General features: G+C 45.5%; 2 protein-coding genes across 3 annotated transcripts; both read left to right on the forward strand.

Moving 5' to 3' along the window:
• Positions 1–1,902: 1,902 nt before the first annotated feature.
• On the forward strand, positions 1,903–23,202 carry LOC133913057 (calcium-dependent protein kinase 9-like). 2 transcript variants are annotated; one of them, XM_062356099.1, is made up of 5 exons: positions 1,903–3,289; positions 9,151–9,447; positions 9,556–9,839; positions 9,923–10,153; positions 23,063–23,202. In XM_062356099.1, exons 1-5 carry the CDS (start codon positions 2,542–2,544, stop codon positions 23,162–23,164), a joined length of 1,662 nt encoding a protein of 553 aa, XP_062212083.1. In that variant the 5' UTR covers positions 1,903–2,541; the 3' UTR covers positions 23,165–23,202. The 2 variants fall into 2 exon arrangements, with proteins under 2 accessions (XP_062212083.1, XP_062212082.1); XM_062356098.1 differs by lacking the exon at positions 23,063–23,202 and adding an exon at positions 10,234–10,617 and having other exon boundaries at positions 1,907–3,289.
• On the forward strand, positions 13,637–21,769 carry LOC133911315 (calcium-dependent protein kinase 9-like). Its single transcript, XM_062353513.1, has 5 exons — positions 13,637–14,363; positions 14,527–14,682; positions 14,853–15,013; positions 21,393–21,561; positions 21,669–21,769. Exons 1-5 carry the CDS (start codon positions 13,637–13,639, stop codon positions 21,767–21,769), a joined length of 1,314 nt encoding a protein of 437 aa, XP_062209497.1.
• Positions 23,203–23,539: the final 337 nt, after the last annotated feature.

Consider the following 23,539-nt stretch of genomic DNA (forward strand, 5'->3'; position numbering starts at 1 on the left):
ATATTTTTAGAAGATAGAGGATCATGTAAGAAAACTAAAAAATTGGTTTCATGATTTTTGTATTAGTAAATAATTAACTATGCATTTAACTCAAATTAATAAATGAACTGCATGTTTTTCTTTTTTTTTCAAAATTCCTCTCCATGAAATATGATGCAAAGGATATTTTTTTAAAAAAATTCACAAAAGGTCTTAGAATTGTCTCTAGTTTTTTTTTAGAATTTTTTGTGATTTTTTTTAAAAAAAATTGAATTTTTGGGGGTGTTTTTGCAACAAAACCAAACCTTTGGGGATTTTTTGCAACAAAATAATTTTTAGAGGGAAAGTCAAAATCTAAGGGGTGGTTTTTGCATTTTTTCCCCATAAAATAGGTGGATGTTCGTTAAACGAGACTGACAACACGCGCGTTAACCGTTGAGGCTGAGCAGGTGTATACTACTTCTAGCGTTTTCTATGAGTCCACTCTCAATACTTTATTTTTAGTGATATTTAAAAGACGAGAGAATAAGAAATTAATATTAAGAAATAAACCTTCAATATATGAATATATGTGTTTTAAGTTTTTTAAGGTTCTCTAAGACAATTTATTATCTCACATTTATCTAGAATTACTAAAAAAATTAGTTTCTTTCTAAAAACAATCTCATTCTCTTCCCTCTTTAAAATACTTTTTAATGGACTGTCAAAAAAAAAAACGGGCAAGGAGAGGCCTGATCACTACACGCCTACACGGAGCCATTATTCTCTTCTGTTTGCGCGTGGTCGTGTCAATATATTACTCCTGCAGTCCTGCTTGTTTGTCAATGTAGCGTGAAGTGGCGTTTTGCTAGGACTTAATCAGACAGCTGACTTAGAGAAACCAACAAACCAAGTTCTTTGTATTCTGAGCCGACGTATCAGGTTCTGCTGAGCGAACGGACATGGACATGACCGCGTGCATCCCAGCTCACCTGACCATTTCTCACCTTCTTCCTGATGTGACACCTCTTCCAAAAGACTTGTCGAGCCTGCTTCGGTAGGCTCCCGATGATGTATGAAAGGCTAGGTGAGAGGACATGGTAATTTTGTCTGGTTTGCTTTGGTAGGGTGCAGAGTCATGCATGGATTGGCTGACCCCATCATCACTTCATGCCACAATATCATGGCGCTGCATGCTTTGGCCGCGGCTTCCCCCGCTGTTCAGTCCCCTGCGCTGTGCTGCCTGTGCACCAGGCGCAATCACGGCTCCTTGAGCTGAGCCCAAAGCGGAAAGGGTCAAGGAAAGCGCCATCCTTTCTACTAGTAGCTCGCACGGTGCCTCTGCCCTTTCGTGGTTGACATTATGAGTTCAGCTACCCATGCCCACGATGTCCTTGTGGTCCTTGAGGAAACACACTAGAGAGTTTTGCGTATCCATCGCCTGCCGTACCTAAAATTAGTTGTACCGGTAACAAAGGCCTCGGGTTAACAGATTGGAACTCTTTGGGTCATCAGTCGTGACCCCAAGGTTGGAGCTATGCCGTGCCTGTCATTGCGTTTGATCGTAACCATTAACCAGCGATCACGACTAGATCCGAGCAAACAATCTGACACTTCCCGAAGCATACTACCTCTCGGGTCTTTCTCTGGTTCTCTGATGGAATCCACACGGCACGACAGCTGAGGAAGGCATCCGGGTGCGCGACATGAGGTCGAGGGAACATCTCGGTATCGAGGCAGGCTGCTGCCCCAGACCCAGACTAGACCTGCTCATTGGATCAGTGCAAGCTAACAGTGGTAGCAACAGTAATGGTGCTGGAGTCCAGACAAGTACGCGGCACGGTGGGCAGAGGCAGAGGGAGACAGCGAGGGAAGAAACACACTGCCCCGCTTGAAAAGGCGCCCAACGAACGAACGGTCCCACTCTCCACGCTAATTCCGAAATCAAACCCCGGCCTGACGGCTTCCGCTGCCCCGCGCCTTCTCGCTGCCCGTCGATGATCCGTCCATCTCCTCAAAAGAGCGTAGGCGCGAAGCAAAGCTGCCCTTTCCCCTCTCGATCATCTCGATATTTTTATTGACAGGGATTTGACGATTTTTTATGACTGAAAGCTGCGTATGGTCCTCCTTCCCTTTCGCTGCGTACTTTGGATAGCTGGACTTCTTCTCTCCCGCGACCATTTCTTCCTCCCTGGCTTAGCTCCTTCACTCATCGCTTGTCTCAAGTCTCTATGCTTCGACCGTTCAGCAATCTACACTCCGGCAGCCAAATCTTTTCCTTTTCATATAGAGGGAGAAAGAGATTGGATGAAAGCTACATGCATGCTCTCCTTGTTCGTTGCGCTTCAATCTATGTAGAGAGGGAAAAGGTGAGAGATATCCTTCCATGTACAACCACTGCAGTGGAGAAGAGAGAAGACACTGCCGCACCTATACAAGCTTGAGTGCTTGAGAGAGAAGAGCCTTGTTCTTTCTCGATCAAAGGGACTGCACTCCGCTACAGCGCGCGTCCGCGGCACCACCTCCACTACATAAGTCAGAGAAAGAAGGCCCAGAAGCGTCTAGAAACTTCCAGGAGGTGCCATGGGCAACGTGTGCTTCTGCGGCACCATCTCCACTTCCCCTGATCAGCCTGAACCCAAATCCCAAGCGCCGCCACAAGGCAAGAGGCCGGCGACGACGCCTCCGAGCCGCCAAGGCGGCAGCCAAGAACCGAGCCCCAGGCCGAAGCCGAAGCCGAGGTACAAGCCCAAGCCGTACGACTGGACGCCGCCGCCGCCGCCGCCGGCGTCCCGTGGAGCGGCGGCGGCGCGCGTGCTGGACGGCGTGGTGCCGCACCACCCGCGCCTGCGCGTGACGGACAAGTACCACCTGAGCCGAGAGCTCGGCCGGGGCGAGTTCGGCGTGACGCGCCTCGCCACGGACCGCGCCACGCGGGAGCAGCTGGCGTGCAAGTCCATCCCGAAGCGGCGCCTCCTCACGGCGGTGGACGTGGCGGACGTGCGCCGGGAGGTGGCCATCATGGCGTCGCTGCCGGACCACCCTGCGCTGGTGCGGCTCCGGGCCGCCTACGAGGACGGCGAGGCGGTGCACCTGGTGATGGAGCTATGCGACGGTGGGGAGCTGTTCGACCGGATCGTGGCACGCGGGAGGTACACGGAGCGCGCCGCGGCGTCAGCGGCGAGGACGGTGGCGGAGGTGGTGCGCGCCTGCCACGCGCACGGGGTGATGCACCGGGACCTCAAGCCGGAGAACTTCCTGTACGCGACCAAGAGCGAGGACGCGCAGCTGAAGGCCATCGACTTCGGCCTCTCCGTCTTCTTCCGACCAGGTCAGTCTGCTCGCGAGCCTGATTTGCATGCTTGTAAATTTTTCGGTGTTACAAGGATCTTTATCAATTCTAACAAGTATTTACCACTATAAAAGAAAAACGTGTCATGCTAAATGTTTTTTCTTCTTCTGCCATTTGTGTAAGATGGTTGGCAGAGGTATTTCTCATTATAGTAAAAAGATATTTTTATAAAGAAATATGATGCAAAGGGAGGCTTTTTGTTGATTTTCAAAGATGCGATTGGTAGTGTGGCTGCTAACGTGCATGTCGTGTAATAACGGCTTGTTTAGCTAGTCATCACACTTTGCCACACGTAATTTGGAATTCCCCTAACTCTGGCGTACTTTTGTGGTGAACAATTATCCCTCACGACTTAGGTAAACGTTGTCCCCGTAACTTAGTGATCACACTTTGGCACACGTGTACAGGTCTGTCGAGAATTTGTTCCTCGCAATATGTCTAGAAATAACGAGGTTATCTTCGTGAATAAAAGATCAAACATGAAGCGAGTACACATGATGTATATATATTCGGATCTCTAGTTGGAGTAATACCATATGTCATGTGTTGATGATTATGTGTATGTATTCACTCGAGTATAGACAATGTGACTAACTTATTACAAGGAATATATGAGATCTAGTCTAATCTAGAGCTAAAGTCATTGAGTTCTCCTACGCTTAGGTCCTGATACTTGCCTCCAATGATCGAGAGAAAGAGAGCCTCCCGTGGGGGGTCTAGGTCCCCTCCTTATATAGGAGTGATATCCTATCCAGCCGTAGTCCGTAGTAAATTATTTTTCTTGTCATCCAAGTAGATAGATATGTCCTGGATACTAGTCTTCTCGAGTTAGAAAGCAATCGAGGCCTTAATAGCATACACCTTCTGGATTCCGAGCGTATCAGGTATTACGGATTCGGTTTCATAATATTCGGAGTTGTTAAGTATGCAGACGGCATACCCTATCGTGTATGGTATACTTCTTATATGTATATATCTCATAGTTAGATGTTCGGCAGTAGCCCCTTAACTCTACTTAGCATGGAAGATTTCTGCAAGCGCCTACTCGAGTACCGCCAAGTCCAAGCCTGGTAGAGTAAGGTAGATCGAACTTACAGTCGAAAGAATCGAATAAGAAGAGGCTCAGTTCCGAGTATCGAGTGGAAACACTTTTGGTTCGAGTGCCCTACTGTTATCCATACTTGAGACTCAATAAGGGCTAGTAATATCGACTTCTCGACATCTGTCTCTGAGTAGAGTTAAAAAAAACTTTCAAAATTTGAAACGATGGGCATAGGAGCATTTAATACTTGCAGAATGCGCATGGGCATGTAGAGATTCGCATGATGCCACCATCCCGCTTTTGATGTCGATCGAAGCGCCATAGTTTTTATCCGAAGTGGAAACAATTTCCAAGTCTCATCTTAAGGTAAGGCTTATTTAATTATCAGAGGGGAGAACCTCACTGTTATTGTCTTAGCCTCGTTGTCTCCTCTGTAGTCTCGCCTTTTGAGTTCATCCACCACTATTCACCTTCTACTCAAAGACTTCATCTTTCACTTTGGATATTATGGTGGAAACTTCTGATTGGGTGACTTTGCCTTTGGGGGTGCTCGACACTATCTCCAACAAACTGCAGCATCTAGAAGATTTTGCCTTCTTCCGTTGTGTCTGCACCTCATGGACTGGAGTGCATAGGATGGCGAAATTTGCTCATTGGATCCTAAAGGGACCGTTCTTGCACGAGGATGGCTTGGTGTAGGTCCATCGCCTGGGAAGTGAAGTAGTTTTCAACCTTCGTCTTCGAGGTTTAGTCAGCGACAACTGGGAGATGGTTGGAGAGTGAGGGTATCAAATCAAAAGGTAGGGTAGTTAATCCGGTGATAAGATGGTTCTGTAATCTCCCATTCTTTTCTATGATGCATTCTGGGTGAACTTGGAGGGGTTTGCAGTGCGAAAAGATGGACAATTATTCATCATCATTATTCTGAGGATGTCGTGCTTTTCATCTTCAGATGATAAAAGGAGTGTACATTTATCTTATCAATGGACCATCACAATGGTTTCATATCTCTAGTGGCAAGTTTTGGTGGCGTATTTCAGATTTTCTGGATGGAGTGGCTTTAGGAGATCCATCGGGAGCTGTGGCAACATTGGAACAATCGATGTCTGATTTTGAGATCTAGCAACCTAGTCTGAGTGGTTCTCGACTGCTCCTGGTCGAGTCTCGCGTGTTTTTCATGAAGGTTGGAGAGCAAATTGGTGATCTAGCCAAGCACAATGCATTGACGCTGGTTTCTCTCTACGCAGTTAGTGATGACATTTAGGAGACACTAGAATGGGAGGCTATTCCTTGGGTGAAAGAAGGATCAATTCTGCTGGGCATGACCTCTAAAGTTGTACCATCAGTACCCGGAATTGCCAACCTTGGTCGAATTCTTAGCTTCCGTCGAGTGAACTCATCTTACCAATGGGACGATTATGACGTGCTTGAAGTTCCCTACCATGACAAGGTTTCCAAGACCATAAAATACCATGAGGGGAATTTCAAGTGGCGTTCTTGTAAATGGATATCATTGAAGCTTTCTCTTTAGTCGGATAGTAGGCTTTTTGGTATGCTTTTGTCTGATGGTTGCAAAGAGACATTGCTGATATTTTTCCTATTTAACATGTTATTGTCACTATTTTCTTATCGATGAAATAGAGTTGGCATGAGTAGATGCAATCTCGATCCGTAGGTGTGTAGATCACCTTCAAGACTTATTGATCGAATATTCATTGATATCTGAAAACTCAACTAGACAAATTATCAGATGCATGGCTATCGTGTAACCACTCGAGACAACCGTAAGAATAAGGAAAAGACTCTGTGTAAAACAAGAAAGAGAAAATAATGATGACCTTTTGCAAACTTTCACTGACTTGCGTGCTTGACCAATGTATAGACATGAACTCGACAGAGAACACACATGGGATTGAGTAGAACTTCAGAACCTTTTCTAGCCGTTAGACGTGAGATGTCTGACAAACTCTTGTGCTGTTATGCTTTATTAGGTATAGTTGTCTATCATCAACCAAACATACTGCTCACTTTGCACCCTTATCAGCCAACTCGAAGAGCTCTTTGACCGTGTGGATATTTCGAGTAGCTATCTTCCCGAGCAGATTCGTGTCCCGGACGCCTCACTTGAAGGCGATGATGACTGACTCGTCAGAGATGTCCGGGATCATATTACGCTTGTCACTGAACCGGTGAATGAAATCCCATAATGAATCGTCCTCACCCTGGTTCAGCTGATGAAGATCGTTCTCCATTCCTAGGCGCTCGAATGTGCCTTGGAAGTTGGCTATGAACTGAGCCTCTAACTCGGCCCACGATCGGATCGAGTTAGGAGGTAGGTTCAACAACCAGGACCTGGTAGGTCCATCGAGTGCAGTCAGTAGATAATTAACCATTACCTTGTTGTCATCATCCGCTGCTCAAATAACCATGGTATAGATCTATAACCACTCATCGGGGTTGATCTTCCTGTCATACTTCTGGATCGATTCCGCTTTGAACTTCTCGGGCCACTGTATTGATCGAAGCTCGTGTATGAAAGCTTCATAGCCTACATCAAATTCTTCAGGAGGAGGTGAGGGGGACTATCACGTTTGTTCCTTTGAGCAGGGGAGTTACGTCGACCATCTCGTCCTGGAGATCTGCGGTCGTAATAACAGCAGTTGTCCTCGTGGCGTTCCTCACGGTGGTTGTCTATCACTATACGTAGATCATGAAGACAGTGAGGAATATGATTCCTCATGTCTTCCTGGTTCCTACGCATATACGTAGGGTAGTTACAGTTTGTCCCACAAAGTGGTGCTCGGGCTTGATCACCTAAGCTTCCCGCATGTGATCCCTCGATTTGGGGATGCTCACGTCTGTGGCTCCTCGAGTCGGCACCTTGCGAGCTGGAGTGCCTAGAGTTGCTAGGATTGTTCTTTCGAGCAACTTGGATTAGGGCCGAATCGAGTATGGACCTGACCTGATAATCATAGGGGTCGTTAGATCTAACTCTAAAAGGGATCTTCAAATCAGATGGGCTCCCTGGATATTAGCATCCAGAGTGCTGAAAACATTGCTACCCAGACTTGGTTGTGGTCGAGACGATGCTGCTCCGCAGTTGCTATCCCGAGGGAGCTCATTCCTCGATGCTTGAGCCGCTGGTGGTGGAGGTGTGCCCACCGGAAGTAGTCGTTGAAGACCAGGAGGTACCTGACCTCTCATGGACTGTCGATGGAGAGTTATGTCAGGAACACATAAGGCTCCAACTGTAGATGTCTCTGGCATTATATTGCCGGCAACACCGGTAACATGAACAGTGGCTACCGCTGCTGGATCCTCGGGAATTTTCGTGCCATTATTTACCATGGTGTTTGGATCTACCTCCATTGAGTCAGCAGGTAGGATATCAGCTCATCTGGCCATGAACACGAATCGATCTGTTCGGCTGCTCTGGCTAACGGTGGAGTCATCGTCGCCATCCTCGGTCCATGCACTCGAGAACATTAGGCTCCTTCGGATCTCACTCGAGATGTCCCACCTCGCGTTATGTGTCCAATTGCTTGGAGTCGATAATACCGATGTGAATCAGTTTACCTTGATGGTCTCAACAGAAGATCATAGTTCCGAATGTGATCTCCGATCCGGCTAAGGGCGATTCAAGGGTGATCGATGTTGACCCGAAGTGGTCGTAAAAGCTGACATCGGAGAATCTGGTGCCGATGTGCACTTGAGACGTAGTCGATCCTGAAAAGCAGAAGACCCCTACTTGGCGCACCAACTATCGAGGATTTATTCCTGACAATGTGTCTAGAAATAACAGGGTTACCTTCGCGGATCAAATATCGAACATGAAGCGACGCACACGCGATGCATATAAGTTCAGACCTCTAGTTGGAGTAATATCCAAGTCTCCTCCTTATATAGGGGCGATGTTACCGCCTCCTTTCTAGCATTAGTCAATAGAGAGTCATTTTACTTGTCATCCAAGTAGATAGATCTATCTTGAATACTAGTCTTCTTTAGTTGGGTAAACAATTAAGTCTTTTCTAGTATACACCTTCTGAATTCTGGTCGTTTCAGGTATCGCAGATTCGGTTCCATAATATTTGCAATTATTAAGGATGCACATGGCATACACTATCCATATATGATATATTTTTTATGCGTATATACCATATAGTTAGATATTAAATAGAGTTTGACACTGTATCAAGCAGGCCCTAAATCCCTACCGTTGTCATTCTTACATGTGTGAAAGTGTTTGTGCATGAGCGTGAAATACTTCAATTTGTGGAAATCCGCACTTTCTTTTAAACGACAAACAAGTGGAATTAAGTATTGAGAAAAACATAAGTTCTAAACTCGACAATTTGGAAGTTCCATGTTTCTGAATAATGTTCTGATAATAAAGAAACAGAAGCTATAAAACTAGCACATTAAGCTATAGCATGAGGAAGCACGGCAAAGAACAAGTCGGGTTGTTAGTGAAACCGTGTCACAGGCTCAATGGGCAACGGCTGTTCGGGGCGGGATCCCTGTGGCTGAAGTTTCCCGCGTAGAGTCTGCGTCGAAACTCAGAGGGATTAAAATTTTGTTGAAGTTTTAGAAATCTCGGTAAAATTTTATGAATTTTAGAATTTCAGAGAAGAACAAAATATCTAATTTTAAAATTTTCTTTCACTGACATATAAAATTCACATTCTGTCGTTGCTAGTAAAAAAATTATAAAACGAAATTAAAATACGTGCCACTAACGATCACGACAGCGAAATCTGTACTCGTCTTCGATGCTACGAAAATTTGTGGATGCAAACAGGCGAGCGTTTCACGGAGATCGTGGGCAGCCCGTACTACATGGCGCCGGAGGTGCTGCGGCGGAGCTACGGGCCGGAGGTGGACATCTGGAGCGCCGGCGTCATCCTGTACATCCTCCTCTGCGGCGTCCCGCCCTTCTGGGCCGAGACGGAGCAGGGCGTGGCGCGCGCCATCCTGCGCGGCTCGCTGGACCTGGAGCGCGAGCCCTGGCAGCGGATCTCCGACGGCGCCAAGAGCCTCGTCCGCCAGATGCTCCAGATGGACCCCAAGAAGCGCCCCACCGCGCAGCAGGTGCTTGGTACGTCCATGTCCTCGTCTAGAACCCGCCATTCGTGCCCCCATTGCTTCACAAGCCTACATGAATACTGATGCGTGCGTGCGTTCTTGGCGTGGCGTGGTGGTGCAGAGCACCCGTGGCTGCAGAACGCGCGGAAGGCGCCGAACGTGCCGCTGGGCGACGTCGTCCGGGTTCGGCTGCAGCAGTTCTCCACCATGAACAAGTTCAAGAAGAAGGCCATGCGGGTGATCGCGGAGCACCTCTCCGTGGAGGAGGTGGAGGTGATCCGGGACATGTTCGCGCTCATGGACACCGACAAGGACGGCAGGGTCACGCTGCAGGAGCTCAAGGCAGGGCTCAAGAAGGTCGGATCCAAGCTTGCCGAGCCCGAGATGGAGCTGCTCATGGATGCCGTAAGCGTCGATCTCCTACTCCTTGATCTCACTGTGGAATTAAACGAAGAAGTTAAACCAAAGCTCAAACTGAGTTTGCCCAGGCTGATGTTGACGGCAATGGGTACCTGGACTATGGCGCGTTCGTGGCGATCACCATCCACCTGCAGAGGCTCTCCAACGACGGCCACCTCCGCACCGCGTTCCTCTTCTTCGACAAGGACAGCAGCGGATACATCGAGCGCGCCGAGCTCGCCGACGCGCTCGCCGACGAGTCCGGGCACACCGACGACGCCGCACTCAACAACGTACTCCGAGAAGTCGACACCGACAAGGTACAAACACTCCACTGCGTCCGTCACTGGCACAGATTGCTCTGCCTATTGCTGAGCGTATCCGTGGTCTCTGATCGCAGGATGGCCGGATAAGCTTCGAGGAGTTCGTCACGATGATGAAAGCCGGGACGGACTGGAGGAAGGCGTCGCGGCAGTACTCGAGGGAGCGGTTCAAGACTCTGAGCAACAGCCTGATGAAGGACGGGTCGCTCGCCATGGCGCGTTAATGAAGACCAATGTTCAGAGAGGTCTTAAGATGCTTGGCTTTTCATGCACACATCACTTCTATGGATAGTTTGTTCCTTAGATCTGTTTGTATATTTGTCGCAGAACAGCTTAATCTTCGATAGGATTATTATGGAAAGCAACTGGGGGTTTCAGTCTTTCAGATCAATGTCTATGAACTTGTGCCGGTTACGTGTCACAGAAAGAAACCATAACTCCACGAGTACTGCAAATCGTCATTGAAGATTATGGCTTCCTTCGTTGTTTTTGGTTGGATATAGGTTCAGTTAGCATGACTGTCGATTATGGTTTAGGTTCGTACCATCTTGCAACAGATGGTTGCATCAATCAGTTACAGTCCGAATGTGATTTCATCAGATCTACTCCACACAACAAGAGCTGGGATATTGGCCGTGGCCATTTCGGGTCAGCCCGAAGCCCAGCAGCCTAGCACGACACATGTTAGGATTTTTTATTTTTATATAAAAATTACAAATATATACACCCGCTTTAAAAATTGTAAATCAAGATTCATGTCATAAACGATGGATTTAAAAATAAAAATATTGCATTTTATTGCTCTTAAAATTCAAAACACCATTAGAATATATAGTTGCAATTATTTTATTTAAAAATATAAAAAATAAAAAGTTCGCACATGTTATAATTGGACTGGGCCAGTGTGTCGTGCCAAGCCCTCGAACTATGGGCCTTGTGAGCCACGGGATTGTATGGGATATGGGCCATGGCCATTTCGGGTCAGCCCAAAGCCCAATGGCCTGGCACAATCCAAACATGGCACAACACATGTTAGTTCTTTATTTTTTTAAAAAAAATAAGAATACAAGCGTCCGTTTTTTAAAAAAATGGACAACGGGTTTAAAAATAAAAATGTTATGTTTCAGTACTCTTAAATTTTAAAACACTATTGAAATAGTAATGAAAAATTATGTAGTATAGAGGACACTATCATCTATCTTCCTGTTACTTTCTGATTGGGCGACAGAAGTCTAGATTTGAAATTTTTCAGAGCAGACGTATATATTTGCAATTTTTAAATTTTTAAAATAAAAAAGTTCTCACATGTTACAATTGGACTGGGCCAGCGTGCCAGGCCCTGGAACTATGGGCCTCGTGAGCCACGGGATTGTATGGGGTGGAAAAATCCCGATTGTTGATTTTAGCCCATCTATAGACAACCAGACAGTCCACCAAGCACTCCACAGCTCTTAACGCCAGCTTCCCACTACATGTCATCATCTCCACAGCCACCTTCGTTCTCTTTTCTCGTTGGGTACGTAGATCCAGCTAAAATGAGTTAGCGTTGAAAATTTGCAAATTTGTCAAAAACCCTACTTAGAAGTTATCAAAAATTCATGAGTTATAGGTTAGGTTACGTTGTATATCTTTGCAAAATTTCAAGTCCAAATTCAATCCGTTTGTGACAAAAGAAATGGCTAATTTCATGTTGCAATGGCAAAATGGTTCGGATGACCTATGCTTCACCAACACGTGAAAAGAACAAGTTCGATTAAATATCTGTGGGTATTTTGTAAGCAAATTAAAACACCCTTTTCGTCGCAAGCCACTTGAGAGGTTATCAATATTTTGCAATTTTGAAGTAAAGAAATACATTTAGATACTAATCCACTTTTACCGAACAAACTCCAAACTGAACCAGCCCATGCATTGTACATACGTACCATGATTAGATCTGAGCCGTCAAATCCAACCTAAGTAGACGAGTACACGTAGCTGGAGCAAGCCATGTTTCGTACGTGGATGCATGTCGACATCCTGATTCGCACGCTTAATTCTTTCTTTATTTTCAAATAGAAGGGAAAGAGATCCTTTCCAGTGCCAGCGTCAGAGCTCGAAACCCGGGTCACCGGCGTGGGAGGAGCTCTAGGAATCAACTCGGCTCAATCCCTCCTCATTCGCACGTTTAATTAATCAATTGTACTATTTATTAGGGATATCTAGGGACAACATAACAATTAAAAATGTCAGAACGTTGGCCCAGCCAGGGTTGACCCGAATCACAATATTGTCGACATGCGCCAAAACTGGTTGACTGGCCAGTAGGAGACTAGAATCAGCTTTGAACGACCAATTAGCCAGATACGTCGACTCAGCCAGTTTTCTTAGCTCAAAAGGTTTCTTCATATAATGAAGCTGTAGATCGAATGACGACATACCGAAGCCATAGCTCCGCTAACGGTGCCACGCTCTTTCGCTTTGACTTTGACACCACCTGGGAATGTCCGGTAAGGCATGCGTCTGAAAACGTCTATCTGATCATCATCATTTATATTACAAGTAATCCTAGAGAGAAAAAAAATAAAAACTTTTGTTATTAATTTGTGAGGTATTTATATATTTATATATGTTGAATATGTATGATGAAATGACATATCTATTAGGGAGATAACTCCTAATATTAAAGGGTGTCTGTTTACTATACGTGTTTATTCGTAACACCTCTCGTGATCAATTTGGTCATCTATATATATCACGTAAAACTCCTCCAAAAATTCTATAGGAAAACTTAAGGAGAAATATAATATGAAGAGTATTTCCTTTCTCTAAGTCCTCTTTTTAGTCGATCAAGGTGTGGTCGGTGCAGAGTTGTCATGTTCCGTCCTGTAGCATTTAATGTTATGGGACAGTCTGATAGACGTGGCATGAGATCTTTTGCAGGTGCACAGGTGGCACGTGGGGACAGGACAGAGCAATTCGAGCGACTGGGATGACGCAAGCGGTGGAGCGATGGGATAGACTATGTAGCGTCGACGTCGAAAAGTAAATATGATACGTCTGCTCTTAGTAATATTTGACATAGGTGAAAAGCTCTAACTAGAACAAGATCTATATTTTGACTCGTATGTAAATCCTTATTAGTTTTACATGAGCTATACAAAATCTTATCATTTGGTCCATGCATATATTTGGCTTTGACCTTCATTGTTTAGCCAAACGAACCAACAACCGCGAGGTTACTGTGAGACTTACCTTCTGACTAGGCAGATAAGATCCTTGCCAGCAGGTAAGCAGCGTGGACACATGGACATCAGTTTCGCTGCCCAAGCGGCCAAGCCCCTCTATAAAGAGAAGCTGTGGGACGAAACGCAGCATCACAATTCATCACAATCTGACCAGATTGCAAGAACCTTGTGGCCTAGGCCTTAGGCAATATAGCTAGCTAGAGCTTCGTTGCCTTGGTCGAAGAGATCATCGTGCCGTTGCCGTGGTGCGCATATGGGCAACGCGAGCTGCAGGGCCTGGGAGTCGGCCTCCGCGGTGCCCATCTCCCATTCCATACGCCAGAGCCAGCCGCAGCCGGAAGCAGGCCCGGAACCACGGTTTAGGTACTTACGCACCGGCACCGGCACAGAGGTACCGTACTACGACGCATCACGTGGCGGCGCTCCGCGCATCCACCAGAAATACCGCCTCGGCCAGGAGCTCGGCCGCGGCGGGTCCGGCGCCATGATGCGCGTGGCCTTCAGCCGGCGCGCCGGCGCGAGGCGGAAGCTGGCGTGCAAGACCATCCCCCGCACGCCCGATGTGAATTTCTTGGAGGCAGAGATGGTCATCATGGCCTCGTTGCCGTGCCACCCGTTTCTAGTGCGGCTGCACGAGGTTTACCTTGACGACATAGAGGTGCACCTAGTGATGGAGCTGTGCGACGGCGGGTCTCTATCCGACTGGATCTCGGGGTCGAACTTGGAGGCAGAAGTGGCGATGGAGGCATGGGCGGTGGCGGAGGCGGTGCGGGCGTTGCACAAGGCGGGGGTGATGCATCGGGACCTCAAACCGGACAACATGATGTTCGGCCAGGATGGGTTGCTCAAGGTTATCGACTTCGGTCTGTCTGTCTTCTTCCGCCGCCTACCTAGCTCCGGTTCGTCCACCTTAATCTATCTCCATTACCATTTCCACCATCAGAGAGGGATTTTTCTTAATCACTACGGAAACCCAATCGGTTCGTTCCTATGGAATTAATTAATACGTTGAAATCCTGATTGGGAACCACATATGATATCATACATCCCCCGATGCATGACTACATATGATATAGGCGTATATGCGTATAATTATTAATGTTATGTCCACGCCAAAAAAACAATTGACGTGCGACTTCGCAGATCATGAGGCGGCCGTGTTCACGGGCATCGTTGGCACGCTGCCGTACACGGCGCCAGAAGTGTTGGCGGGGAAGAGGTATGGGCTGGCGGCGGACGTCTGGAGCGCGGGGGTCATCATCTACGAGATGCTCTGCAACTACCGTCCCTTCGAAGCTGGTCAGTGCGTCCGCTACATCAATTTAGGTTTCAGAAGAGACTTGTGTGTTGCACGCACCAACTAAGAATGATCAACCCACGCACGAGAAACAAATCGGCATATTAATTGTAGAGTCGCGTTCAAATAATTTCATTGTCTCTGTGTCTGTTTTCGTCGTCGGCAACCTTAGACACCGAAGACGGGCTGAGGCAGGCGATCCTGAGCGGCGCTGTGGACGTGCGGAGGCATCCGTGGCAGCGCATCTCCAACCAAGCCAAGAGCCTCGTCCTGGGGATGCTGGAGATCGACCCCAGTAAACGCTTCACCGCCGAGGAAGTGCTCGGTACGTTAGTACGTGCATCTTCTATACATCTCGCGATATGACAACGCGAGCTATGTACGTAATATATTTCGGTTGCCCAGCTCATCTTAACTAGCTTCATTCCCGGCCACCCCCCCCCCCCCCCCCGACAGAGCACCCGTGGCTGAAAGACAGCGCGGCGAGCTGGAAGGAGTCGCTCAATGAGTGGCGAGCTGGAAGGGGGCGCTCAATGCGCGGCGAGCTGGGAGAAGGGCGCACCAGTTAAGAAATGACGGTGATCATCGATCACTGATTCACTGTACATACATGCGTCGCTCTCCAGACCAGCGTTCCCCAAGTTTTTTATTTGTACATAGTGTGCCCTCGATTGTCTGTGTCTTCACCAGGTTAATTTGTTATTGCATATGAGGGGATTTACTTAGCTGGACATCAATTCCATTGTTATTCGGTCTACCTTTTCTTCTAGGTGTGTGTGACCGCGTCATGCATGCAAATTGTGTGAGTGTGTACACACACACAGAATCGGTTCGTTGGTTGTAAATCAAGTACTTGTAAATACAGTGTGCAAATAACAATGAATAAAACTCAGCAAAATGATCATTATTTGCTGACTCTAACCTTGGATTCTTTTTCGGGTGAGGTTTCTTTTCTACAAGAGATTAGATGGATCACTACTACAGAATCGATCAAAAGTAACGTCTCATCAGTACCGATTGAATAGTAATTGGCACTGAAGATGTATTAGTGCCGGTTCTTAATCTTCCATGCTCGAAAAATGAGTGAGCCGCTACGAACCGACGCTGATAATCACTATCATTGCCAGTTCTAACTACGAACCGGCACTGATAGTGAGTAACAATGCCAGTTCCATCCACACCCGATACTAAAGTGGAGACGGACCTGAAATTTACATTCACTTCATTTTGTAGTTTACGGCTCACATCCGATCGCAACGAAAATATCTAAGTCCTCACCTCATTTCGCTCCTCTCTCTCTCAACTACCTCACCCCCGCCAGTCCTCTCCAGGTCCAGGCACGGCTACCGCATCACTCCATCTCTCCATCACCATTGCCTAGGAGAGCGCATCGCTCCATGCCACCATCTCTCTTTTTCCCTTCGGTTGCTTTGCTTAGGGAGAGCGCATCACTCCATCACCACTGCCTGGGAGAGCGTATCGCTCCATCTCCCTTTCTCCCTTCGGTTGCTTTGGGTGGATTTGGATTTGGATTCAGATTTGGCTCTCTATTCAGTTGCTTTGCTTATGGTGGATTCGGCTCCAATCCCATCCGATAATATGTGAGTACCCAATCTCTCTTTCCCTATCGTCTACCATCCGATTGAATTTGCTGCTGCTGGTAATAGTATGCCTTGATTTGATCCCATCACATCCTCTTCGATGTACTGTGCAGCGGAAGGAGCTTAGTCCGGCGTGGCGAGCCCGGGGTTGGCGGGGGCTCAGGCAATGGGAGCTCGGTCCAGTGCGTGCGACCCCGGCTTAGCTCGCTGCAGGATCCTGGGCGAGGCGGATCTGTGACGGTGGCCTTTGTGCCGCCATATTTTTCTACAGGGAGCGCGTGGTGAAGTAGCCGTGGCGACGAGCGGGTGTGGCACCGCCGCACCCGCCGGTCGTCTTTTTCTTTTTTCTTTTTGTTTTTCAAAAATACCATCAGTGTCGGTTCGAGCCTCGAACCGGCAGTGATGTTGAGTATCTGTGTCGGGTTTGGAACTGGCACTAATAGTCAGTGACTATCAATACCAAGTAATCAGTGCCGGTTAAAAAATCAGCAATGAAGCTATTTTTCAACCGGCACTGATATACCTTTTTTAAGTACTGGATCAAAGTCAACTCTCTTTTTTTCAAACGAAGAAGTCAACTCTTGTTGTTGTACTCATACTACCGACACGCAACAAACTACTCTTTAGGACAGAGAATGGCGACTAAAGGGGTGAATAGGCGTCTCGACTAAGTTCTTTCAAAATAGATAGTTTTCTCCTATTTTATCACCCAATACACCTCAAGAACAAAGCGCAACACAAAACACAGCAGAAACATAGAGCTCAACCCGAAAGATCCGTCTAGAACAGAATAAAAACTCAAAGAAATCAAAAATCAAACTTGAAGATCCAATCAAAGGTGGGTCTCATGGTTAGAATCAAACACTAGGTTCCACAGTAAACCAATCTATAACTCATCCACACATAAGTTTAGAACTTGAGAAGAAAGAATAAAAAATAAAGATAAGGTCACCGATTGAAGAAATTCTTTAAGTTGATAATCTAGAGGCAGTGGGTTCAAGACCCATGAGTATATACGAGTATGTGATTTGTATGCATCTAGCAACAAAAAGTATGACTTCATAAGATGTTAAAAATTCAGCCCAAAAATCAAAATAAAAATCACAATGAAACACCAAAAAACTTACAAACTTACAAAGGAACCAATAGAGAGAAACTAGAAGAAAGGGAATTCAAGCATATGCAAAAATATAAACTTTATTACTCAAAGATATCAGCCCTATTTTAGACGGATTACAAAGATTTTCCTCTAAAAACTCTCACATATTACATAGGATAAGCACTCATCCTTCTCTCCACTAAAACCCTAGCACAATGTTCTCATATAGATGGTATAAGAGACTCAAATGGCTGATTCATTCTCCCTCATAGTCCTACCCCTCTATTTATAGACCTAGAAATTTTGATCTCAAAATTTTCTAACTTTTTCCCAAAATACATCTCCCTTGTAGTATACTTCTACTACAACTGAGGATATTTTACTCTATTTTCTTCACCATTCATCAGACGGACATGGCGCCTTTACAATATAGCTTCGTCTCGATGCAAACTTCGCGATGGTACCACGTACTTATCTAGTCCTCCCACGATTTTGAGACCAAATCGTGAAATCCTAACACGATTTTCAAAGCGTGACTAGCCGTCACTTGCTTCCACCTAAAGTAAACGCTCCGATGATGACACGTGTCCTCCATCTTGCGATCTTGATCGCCGACAAGTCTCTCTCGCATCCGATCTCTCGGGTCACCTTGTCACTTGTACTGGCATTCCCTTTGCATGAATTTGTCAACACGCAATTTTCATCCTCCATTTTGTGCTTTGCCCTACCTTCATGTGTATAGCTACGGTCACCCTTGACTCCGCTCGACCCTCCTTGATCGTCCGATACTAAGCACTCGTTTAGCCCCGATCACCCATCGTCGATCACCAAGTTGCATCCATCACCTACACACCTTGAAACAAGCAAACACATTTCTTCACATTCTAAAACATCTCTAAGTTAGCATAAAATCAAAAACTTCAACTCAGAGCACATCATGTAGAAAACATGAACATCGGATGTTCCGGTGTGTTCTATTCCTGAACACCAGACCATCCGGTGAGTTTAACACTAAATGTTCAAGGAAAATATTGTTCTCTGCAAGAAAAGGTCCAGTGAAAATTTTTAGTGATCTCATGTCCATCATTAGATAATCTTATGTGTGTTAATTTACCAAACCACCCTTCTACAACCTCTTTGCAACAAAAAGGTCTGATGCATTCTCTTGTTTTCATAATTATAGCACCAGACTATCCGGCGTACATAATCAAACTTGACGCCAACAATCTCCTCTCTATTAAAAATACTCCGGTGCTCTCAAAGTTTATCATCGGACCATCTGGTGTTTGCTTTTATTTTTGATTTAGCACTAAAAATGCTCTGGTGATACCCTCTGATGTAGCCACCACATTCAATGGACCTTCCGATGTATTGATTTCCAATTTCACCCAAAAAATTACTCTTTGCAAGAAATATTCTGCTGAGTATACATTGTCCACACCGGAACTTCCGGTGAATACCAGAACTTTTGGTGTGTAATTTTTCTGCGTGCAGAGAAGAATTCATCAATTCCAAACACTACCAACTCGAGTTAGATATGAACAAGAATAAACATCCAAAAACACATACTAACCAAATTCAAGACACATCAACTGTTATCAATACCTTATCACATACAAAACAAGATATTTCTTCACTTGGTTTCTCATACTCCATAATTTTGAGTCAGACAACTAGTTTTTTTAAGGATACATGGGGGACGCACACTACACACGCACTCACACTCACAACATACGCGCACACGTACACATATTAGGATGAGATTGAGAGGTACGAGAACTCTAGTGCGTGAAAACACGCATTACCACGGAATGCGTACGCACGTGTATATCCTAGCTTAATTTGGACTAATCCCAGCGCTACAAGTCAACCAGTTTCTTTGACCCATCAGACTTTAATTTTTAAATATATGTAACTAGCAATTAAGGTGGCCCACACAAATTTGCCCAGATAGATTCAATAGATATCATTTTCTTAATATCGTGTTCCGATGATCAAACATATGTAGATATACAATCCATGTATATGACTTGAACTTTTTATGCTATTATTTGGAACCTTGGCTCATTTATTTATGAGAGTTCCTACTCTAGTGTATGAGATGACGCACTTAAGTGTGTTTGTAAGAAGGATGAGGTTGGATATAATAGTACGATTTATTTTTTTTATGGGATGATCTAATTTTTTGTTTAGTTGGGATGGATGAGATGAGTCACTTTTTTGTTTGGTTGGTGGTATAAGAGTGGATAGAATGCGCTAGTTTTTAGTTTGGTTAGTGGGATAAGAGTGGATAAGATGAGAGTAGATTTTTTTTAGAAATTTTTAATTAAATATTTGCTCATTCTTTATTATCAAACCAATTAAAATAGGTTGTTAGTTGGCTCTTTTTTATTCATAAAATCATTTAAAAAACTTAGATCACTTTTATACTTCTAAATAAAATCATCAATTAAATAAAAACATAACACACGTACGCACGGGACTTGATGGCTCTATCCGGCCAAATCGGCCGAATCGCTCCGTCTCGTACATTGATCGAATATTCCACCAGTGGGCATCCTATCCAGCCTTCACCGCTCAACCAAACACCAAAGAAAATCAGACTGTCATCTCTTATTTGGATTCTATTATCTTAATATTTGAGTTGCAAAAAGTATATCCATATTTGCTTTTAAGATCACAAAGTTACCATATTAATCGCAAGAAAAGAGAAAGATCCATACTACTGATTGTCTTGGATAAAATTATAATGGTGGAGATCATTTATCGAATCATATGAGTTTGAATAGAATACATTACGAACTTATGTAACTATCCTTTTCCGATACTAGTATCTTAAGTTTGGATAGATCAGACTGTATTTTGACTTTTTGGAACAAAATATTCTTCTTTGTCTCTTTCTAACCATGTGATGACTATGATAGAAAGCGCTAATCTAGCTAGCAGGCCCTACGCAACAATCAAAGGCTCCTGCGCATGAACTGCAGTGGCCGGGGAGCTTCACCGAGGAGATATGGCCTGAGACAGTTGGCTCAGGTTGCTGAGAAGCGGTAGCACCGCTCCCAGCGGTGGCGCCGGTGGAGAGGAGCTTCGTCCACGGCGGCTAGATGGCTGGAAACTGAAGCAGGACACGGAATCCCCCAATCATAGGGAACCCATTTGAGAGGTTCTTGGACGGCACGATGGCGACCGTGCATACAGCCTCAAGGAGGAGCACACGTGGTGAGGACGACATGACGTTAATGAGCTAGCACCGACCAGCGGACAGGGCAACCATGGGTGCGGCGGAGGGGCAGCACGGTGACACGGCTCAACTGCCCTAGCACAGAAGACGGCCGGTGCGGAGGGGCGGCCAGGTACTCGATTTTGTGCCTCGATTCTAGTGCAGTGCTTGATTTCGATGCGGATTGGAGGGGCGACGCAGGAGCGATCGAGTGACCGCGCTGTCGATAGCGAGGCAAGAGGCAGATCAAGGAGCCATCACGTGAGAACTAGCAACGGGCTCGAGGTCACGTGTCTGCAGGCGCACGAGCCAATGCTCGATGAAGCGGTAGAGCAACTGGCCTTGCAGTGAAGCTACCGGCGGCGACCGTGCGATAGTGTGACGTGTGTCGTGCTGCAAAAAGTCCCATGAATGGGCCTTGGCACATGAGATCTAATGGGAGCAGAAGCAACCAATGACATACTGAGCAAAATCATGTTTTGCTCTTCGTGAACTGTGTGGGCATGGGTGTTCAAATTTTATCGTAAATGTGAGGTCTCCCCACACAAGAAAAGCATCATGAGTTAACCTCGTGGTCTTCCCGACCAGAAATGCATCTCACAAATTGATCAACAGTGCTACGGCAAGAACAATTCAGAGATAGCTATGAATTCAATCTCAAGCACCGTTGGGTCGAGGAAGAGTATCAAGGAGCCATCTTACCGAAACAACGTGAACATGAGCCTGATGAACATGTCTACGAAGGTGAGCGGTGCTTCCTACTAACGTAATTTGTTTATGTCACTGTAGCGTCTCGAGAAAAGGACAATGATATCGCCTTTTATTATTTGGTCTATACGGCTGCAGCAGTTCTCCACCATGAACAAGTTCAAGAAGAAGGCCATGCGAGTGATTGCGGCCGACGCGCTCGCCGACGAGTCCGGGCACACCGACGACGCCGCACTCAACAACGTACTCGGTACTCCGAGAAGTCGACACCGACAAGGCACAAACACTCCACTGCGTCCGTCACTGTCACAGGTTGCTCTGCCTATTGCTGAGCGTATCCGTGGTCTCTGATCGCAGGCTGGCCGGATAAGTTTCGAGGAGTTCGTCACGATGATGAAAGCCGGGACGGACTGGAGAAGGCGTCGCGGCAGTACTCGACATGCGCCAAAACTGGTTGACTGGCCAGTAGGAGATTAGAATCAGCTTTGTACGACCAATTAGCCAGAAACGTCGACTCAGCCTGTTTACTTAAAAGGTTTCTTGATGCAATGACGCTGTAGATCGAATGACGACATACCGAAGCCATAGCGCCGCTAACGGTACGTGCCACGCTCTTTTGCTTTGACTTTGCCACCACCTGGGAATGTCACGTAAGGCATGCGTCTGAAAACGTCTAGCTGATCAGCATCATTTATATTACAAGTAATCCTAGAGAGAAAAAAAAAGAATAAAAACTTTTGTTATTAATTTGTGAGGCATTTATATGTTTATACATGTTGAATAGATATGATGAAATGACATATTTATTAGGGAGACATATCCTCTCAATAGACATAACTTTTTTAGTTAATAGTGTAATTGATCATATAGTTAAACTTTTAAAGTGTGTCTGTTTACTACAGGTGTTTATTTCAAATGTGTGTTATTGATTTGTGAGATATTTATATATTTATACATGCTAAATAAACATAATAAAATGATATGTCTATTGCGAAGACACACCCTTTTAATAGATATAATTTTTGATAGTTAATAGTGTAATTGATCATATGGTTAAATTTTTAAAGGGTGTATGTTATTGATTTGTAATGTATTTATACATTTATACATGCTGTAATCGATCACATGGTTAAACTTTCAACGTACTATGAGAAGTCGACACCGACAAGGTACAAACACTTGGGCATATCAACAGGGATCCGATCCCTGATTCCTCGCAGGGAATTCCCCTATTAGAGGATAGGGATGGAGAGATTTTATCCCCTGCGAACTCATATAGAGACGGAGACGGGAAGACGCTCCGCATCCCCGCTCCCCGTTATATCCCCGATATCACATATATACATATTTTTCTTAGTATATAAATGTACAAACATTACATTACGTAGAGTAAATAATAAATTACTCTTATTCTTTTCTGTCTAACCTACGATATTTAATCAATCTTGTATTAATTACCCTCGTATATATCAATAGATTACTTATTTATACAACGCACATATTATTAATATATAAAAATAATTAAATATCATTTAATTTTATATCTCTATTGGAGACCCGATCTCTACAAATTTTCCATAAAGATGAGGATGAGAAAAATCTTCTCCCGATAGCTAAATGGGGACGAAGATGAAAAAGCATTCCTCACGGGAATCGACCCGATTGCCATCCCTACAAACACTCCACTGCGTCCGTCACTGGGACAGATTGCTCTGCCTATTGCTGAGCGTATCCGTGGTCTCTGATCGCAGGATGGCCGGATAAGTTTCGAGGAGTTCGTCACGATGATGAAAGCCGGGACGGACTGGAGAAGGCGTCGCGGCAGTACTCGAGGGAGCGGTTCAAGACTCTGAGCAACAGCCTGATGAAGGACGGGTCGCTCGCCATGGCGCATTAACGAAGACCAATGTTCAGAGATGTCCTAAGATGCTTGGTTTTTCACGCACACATCACTCCTATGGCTAGATTGTTCCTTAAATCTGTTTGTATATTTGTCGCAGAACATTTGAATCTTCGATAGGATTATTATGGAAAGCAGCTGGGGGTTTCAGTCTTTCAGATCAATGTCTATGAACTTGTGATGGTTGTAATTACGTGTCACAGAAAGAAACCATAACTCCATAAGTACCGCAAATTGTCTTTGAAGATTGTGGCTTCCTTCGATGTTTTTGGTTGGACTAATTATTGGGTCTGTCTATGTGTCGGGTGTCAGTCAGGAGCTGCGGGAG

This window comes from Phragmites australis, chromosome 3 (assembly GCF_958298935.1).
Source record: "Phragmites australis chromosome 3, lpPhrAust1.1, whole genome shotgun sequence".
Lineage (NCBI taxonomy): Eukaryota > Viridiplantae > Streptophyta > Magnoliopsida > Poales > Poaceae > Phragmites > Phragmites australis.